Source organism: Agrilus planipennis, unplaced genomic scaffold (genome assembly GCF_000699045.2).
Source record: "Agrilus planipennis isolate EAB-ADULT unplaced genomic scaffold, Apla_2.0 scaffold174, whole genome shotgun sequence".
NCBI lineage: Eukaryota > Metazoa > Arthropoda > Insecta > Coleoptera > Buprestidae > Agrilus > Agrilus planipennis.
In genome coordinates this window covers 379235-385413 of record NW_020438963.1, presented here as the reverse complement: position 1 = coordinate 385413, position 6179 = coordinate 379235, and the positions used below count along the sequence as shown (strand labels likewise).

The following is a 6179-nucleotide window of genomic DNA, read 5'->3' as shown; positions in this document are numbered from 1 at the left end:
TCTCTCGACAGTCTCTCTCAGCGATACCAGAGAGACTCGATGAGAGACGGAGACTCGAGTCTCGCTTTCAGAGACTCTGAGAGACTGAACATTTTTATCTCGGCTATAAAGACACGTTTAATTTGCATTTACCAAAAATCATTTTCGTAATGTTCATAATAAAAGCATTATCATTATTCATTTATTTACTTATTTATATAGTCAGTATCTATATGCATGATTTTAATTATGCATTTATTCATACAATTTTGCAAGTATATACGTGTTTAAATAATATCACCGGTCCATGTCCGGGCTAGGTTCCCAAGTTCTCCTTTAGCAACAATTTCTAGAAATCATCGCCAAATTTTTCTGAAAAAGTTAGTAACTTATTTGAAGATACATTTTCTGCAAAAAGGTTTTTTAGTGCAGAATGATTTTGCAGTTCACTAAGTTCCAACTGAATATTGGTAGGATAACAGATTATTTCGGTCAAGCTGATCATGAAAGGATTAACAATAATTTGTAAATTATATTTTGTACTATCAAAGTCATGGAATTTGCTCTCAAACAACTGAAATAAGAATCTAATGTCAGTTTCGTAATACTTTATGATTAATTAAGATTATGGTGGCAGTATTAAGCTTCTCTTTCAAATTTGCGAGAATTTTGAAGCACAGGTCATTCACAATTCGCCTGGAGTTGGACAGTTATTAGTTAGAGGCATATCAAAAGCAGTAGCTGGAGTTAAGAGATCTAAATTACTGTTCGAAAATAATGTAACCTGGTTCTGGAAATGCATCTCCAACAACTGCGGGCTGAAGGGCTTATGATGATCATGAACGGCAAAGTGGCAAAGTCCTGAATCTCTGAATCCTTGTGTATGTTACATTATTAATTAACTGAATCTTAATTGTCAATTGTTTTTTTAAATTTAATGTGTAATAGTATTTATACGTGGAGAAGTGTACGTACTGAATGGGTCTAACAAGTCGTGCTTTATGGTACACCTTCACTGTTCGTAATCTACAACGTGTATCTGTAGTGGTAAAGGATCCAGAGCTGCTGTTAGGTGTCCAGCAACTTACCGAAACTGCTCCTTGCAACTCACGACCGCTAGGTGTTTGGCGATAAGAAGAGCCTGCGATAGACCTTTCCTTTTGCGGCACATTTTATTCTGGTGCTTGAAACCACGCAACCATCGGCATGGCGTCACGTTTGTTGACACATTGCTGTCACCGTTGGCCGCTGATGTTGACGCGTTACTATCATTATGCGAAAAGATCAGAGAAACGATGCTACGTCTTCGAGCCAGTTTCGGAAAATTCACTTTGTTTGACTCACCAGTTCTGAAAAAGGAAAAATTTTTCAAAGATCATCAACTTGATTGAAAGACTTTGTTTTGTCTGTCGATTTTTCGCTAATGATTAACTGAAACATCTTTCAGAATTAGCCATTTCTTATATTTTAAGGCTGTTGGAAGACGAGGCAGTTCATCTTGGTATGAAAAAAATGATGAAAACACCAATCCTTAATTGTTCTTCTTCTATTCATGCATATGTAATTGCCCTGATTCCATAAAAATATTCTATTCTAGACTTATCTAGACGATTAAGTCGTATTAAATAAATTAGTTTACGTGTTCCTTTCTTCTATTTGTTTGGTTGTTAATATGTTTCTTTCTTATCAAGAAAGGTGCTAATGGCAAAATTGTACAAACTGTATAATTTATAGTCGAAATTGTTGTTATATTTAAGTAATAGAAAGTACAGCTTAATTTATTTATTATAAGTTGTCATCAATTTAATCTTAATATAGCCTAAGGTGTTCTGTTTTGTTTGCAAATAATGCTAATGATTTCGTTTAATTACTTGTTTATATAACACATTAACACTCTCTTCAAACGTGCATATATATATAAAAAAAAACAATAGATTTTATAATGTGAAAAGAGGTACTCGAAATGGATGAATAAACAGGCACAAGCGGGAAAGATAAACACAAATAAGGTTCTAATGTTGCAGTGTTAACTAAAAAACCAACATTTAATTTATATGTCAATATCCGGTCTGCATTGGTAACAGAAATTTCACAAGAAAGGTGTGTATAAATGAAACAACACAAAATTCCCTAAGAATGACTAAATATTGCAATTTTTTATAACTACATAAATAAAAGATGTTAACACGCATTCATAAAAACTGATATTCTATTATTTACATTTTATATTTACACAGGAGATTATTTTTTTTGTATTAGTAATAAAATTAGTGCGTGATTACTTTCCTAGTTTTTAAAAGCTTTTAATTCAGGATCATTCTCTGGTGAAATCGATTTAATCTATTTATTTAATATTAATCTTCTTACATCTTCATTCTTAAATGATTTCTTGACTTAATTTGTTCTTTAACACCTACAATTGTGATTCATTAAACAATATTGAAATTAAACTTTTTCAGTTCACACTAAAATTAAGATGAAATATTAACACTTTTAACTTCTTTTTTATTTATCTGTTAATAGTTAATAAAGACTGCTCCATTATCATTACTATTACATTGATATGCTGGTTACAGACTTTCAAAACTAATTTTTTAACGTGCATAAAATGCCAATTATCCTGAAATTTTAATCTACTGATTGACACAACTAAAATTGAATGATTACTTGTATATTTTAATTTTTATTTTGTTTTTCCTGATTTCGTCCTTTTTGGGTGTAATGCCGTCGCGTCTTTTGTAAGCTCTCAATAGTATCGAAACTTTCTTTTTTATGATTTTAATACAATTGTGTTACAGAGAACATTATGATTTCTCACCTATTGCTATAATAATCTGATAACACGCCATTATATAAGAGTATAATGAACAGGAACCAAGAAAACATCACAATTGTCACATGTTTACGAAAGTAGACCCTTCTTACTCGAAATTGAAACTTTAACTGATGAGAAAACAATTCACAATATTAAGTTTGAACATGAACAAACAATGGTCACACTAAAAATGTTCTTAGACAATGACATACCTATGGATAGGAAATGGCGTTAATAATATTCGTATTTGCTTTTCTTCATTTGTACGACATATAGCCAATACGGCTCTCCCATGATAGTATAAGAGTAGGTACATTATTAGCTTTTTTCTTTCAAAATTTGAAAAAGATAAATGCATATAGAGAAAGTTGCATTAGTAAAAGTTATGAGATGATCGATCTAACAGTTTATTAGAAGTTTGCATAATAAAATTGAAACTTATTAGTATCTATACTTCTACAAGTCAAATCGTAATTATGGCTTTTCTGGTATCATCTGCTTTGCGCTTGTTGTTTTACAAACTGTACATATCATATATTCTTTTACTGTAATTTAATTTGGTTAAAACGCCAGGTGATTAACAATCTGAAAGAATTTTTTTTCTAAGGGGTAGCTGGAAAATTCATTAAATTATATCAAGTTTAAAGTTGAAATATTAATGTGAAAATTCATTTTTAATTTTCCATCTACTACCTACTACTTTAAGTTAACGAGGGAAAATTTTNAACGGGAATTATGTATCAAAACATTTGGAGTGAACTAACATTATCTAACTCTATTCTGCTTAACTTAGACAATCTCGTTCTGAAGTTTCTTTATCTTTAGGATATTTAAGACTCTTTGTACTGTATTTTACTATATATCTAAATTCATATTTTTAGAACGGGAATTATGTATCAAAACATTTGGAGTGAACTAACATTATCGATGAGAATAGTTGGCACACATGGTAAAATTTCAAGTTAAAACCAGAAGAAAGCGGCTGGAGTAAAAATAGGAGAATGAAATTTAATGGTTCGAAAATGAGACGTACATAAGAAGGTATAGAAATAGTTTTATTTTAAACAGATAATGGAATTTTATTCGCAATATTGAGACTGTAGCAGGGACGTAGCTTCGGGTGAGAATAGGTGGTCCAAGGACTACGCATTAAAAGTTCGGTTTCATGCGTTATCCCACCCTGAATACTAACATAACCCAATATGAATTAGTACAAACAGCGTAATAAACGCCATCTGTAGAATGGTACATTTTGTTTTGAGTCCAATATAGTGATATTTCAATTAACTTGATTGCTAAATTATTTTCTAAGACAATTTTACTTGGTCGAGGGATGATGAAAATTACTTACAAGGTAGGAGAGGAAATAAAGATACAGCCTGAGACATTTTATTTTTACTGCTTAGATGTCATAATGGAACGGAACTGGAAGGTGGTTTGAATTATGAGAGATTATATACTTGTGGTTTTTAACATTGTCATTTATCAGGAATTTAAGACGTTTTGGGTTATAAGGAATTTAAAATCAATAACGGTCTGGCCTTCCCTTGATTCTTACAAAAAAAGCTGAGTACTTTTCTAAACTGGATATAGAAATGTTTTCTACACTCATAAGATTTTTTATTTCAATGCTTTATTTTTACAACCAGGGTGTCCTGAAATCATTTTTGCTTTTTTTCAAGATTTTAAATCAGTTTTTGATTGTTAATTTGCAATTGCAATTACACTTAAAAATTTGAAATAGCCTCCCTACGTTTCGAAGAATTGGCCCACACCCATTTATGTAGCCTGTAATGTCTATAACTCTTAAAATTAATAAATATATGCTTACTTAAAATAAACTAGCATTGAGATAGTTTTATTTAATTAAAAACGTAATGCTAATTGTAACTAAATAAAACTAGTTCAACAACCTGGGCGAAACGTCGTCTGTAGTTTTTTTAAATAAATAAAGTACTTTTAACCCCAATATTACTTTGATTTAAACAATTGAAGACATGTATTATACTGAAAATATTTTTTGGTTTTAATTTAGATACTTATTGAATATTCGAAAATTACAATATGTCAACTGAAACCAATAAATTCACATATCGTCTGATTTAGTGAAGTAATTGATATGAAATTAAAGCTTATTTCAATTAGAGACAGATACATTTTTCTAACAATTTCATCCTAGGTGAATCAGCAATGTAAATGTGTACACAGAAAACATTTAACATTCAATTAATTAAAATACAGATACACAGTACATAAGGGTTAAATGGTTGCAGTGAGAAAATTCAAAAACAATTTACCTCTTCGTTAGTTTATTATCAATTACGGTTGATGATTTTTAAAAACTGATGGATTTGAATAGCTTAAGCGTTTAAAACTTGATAAAACATTCGCACGACATTTGCACTCCGTTCAATTTGTTATTAGTTTGAAAATTTGAGACTGTTGTAGGTATAGCACTGCTAATTCAACTGACATTTCTACGTTTCGGTTATTTTATCGTAGACTTGGCTAATGCATTATTTTTAGAATCATTGCTAATGTGAAGTACACCACCGCTTTAACAAAACATATATTATTTATTAGATACTTATAATTTCTCAAAGGTTTTTTTTAACAGAAAAGTTTGCTAAGAATGGTTAATTAACTTTCTTATTCATTTTCAATATTGTTCCATTAAAAGTAGAAATTTGGACGAAGTCGTAGGAGAAGTTGGTATAGTGATTTTAGTAGGTAACATTTAGTATCTAACATACGTATAAAACAATCTATTTACGAAGTTACATTTTAATTAGAAAATTACTGGATACTATCCAAGCAGTATTTTTCATTGTCTTTAATTTCCTTAAAAAATCCTCACGACACCTTGGCATCCATTTCATTATCTATAACACATTTTTCTATAGTTGTTTAGTATTTTAAATAAGTTGAAAACATTAAGAAGCTAAATATAGTTTTTTTGGATTAATATTCGATTGATATGTACAGTTATATTACGGTAAAAATTGGTTTTAATATTTAGTTTTAACATTTCCAGTTCTGATTTTGACTAGGTGAAACTAAAATTAATAAGTTCGTTCTAGTTGTGATTAGACACATTTTGGTTAAAACTATTCCAAATTGTAGATAATACAGATGCGTAGATCTTGAAGGGGATGACTTATATAGTCTTTTTTTAAATTTGCTTATTTATTTTTACTAACTTATTTATTGACGAAAGATTACGGCAGGAAAATTCTGCACTAACGAAGTAAAAACTGTATTAAATGAAAGATAATAGTTTTGACCAAATTTATTATTAGTGAAAACTAGAAACAGGATTGTTAAAGCTAGTTCTTCCTAGCTAATTCTCGTTTTAACTGAAGATGGATTTTATGGTAACATTCAA

General features: G+C 30.0%; 1 protein-coding gene across 1 annotated transcript in view; it reads right to left on the bottom strand.

The window, feature by feature from the left end:
• The window catches only part of LOC112904651 (protein Wnt-4-like), a 39955-nt gene extending 37058 nt beyond the window's left edge, over positions 1-2897 (bottom strand). The window contains exons 1-2 of the mRNA XM_025975266.1: positions 2798-2897; positions 1068-1328 (exon numbers count right to left, since the gene is read on the bottom strand). Of these exons, the coding sequence (XP_025831051.1) occupies positions 1068-1328; positions 2798-2865 (329 nt within the window). The 5' untranslated portion in view covers positions 2866-2897. The remainder of the gene's footprint in view (positions 1-1067; positions 1329-2797) is intronic.
• Positions 2898-6179: the final 3282 nt, after the last annotated feature.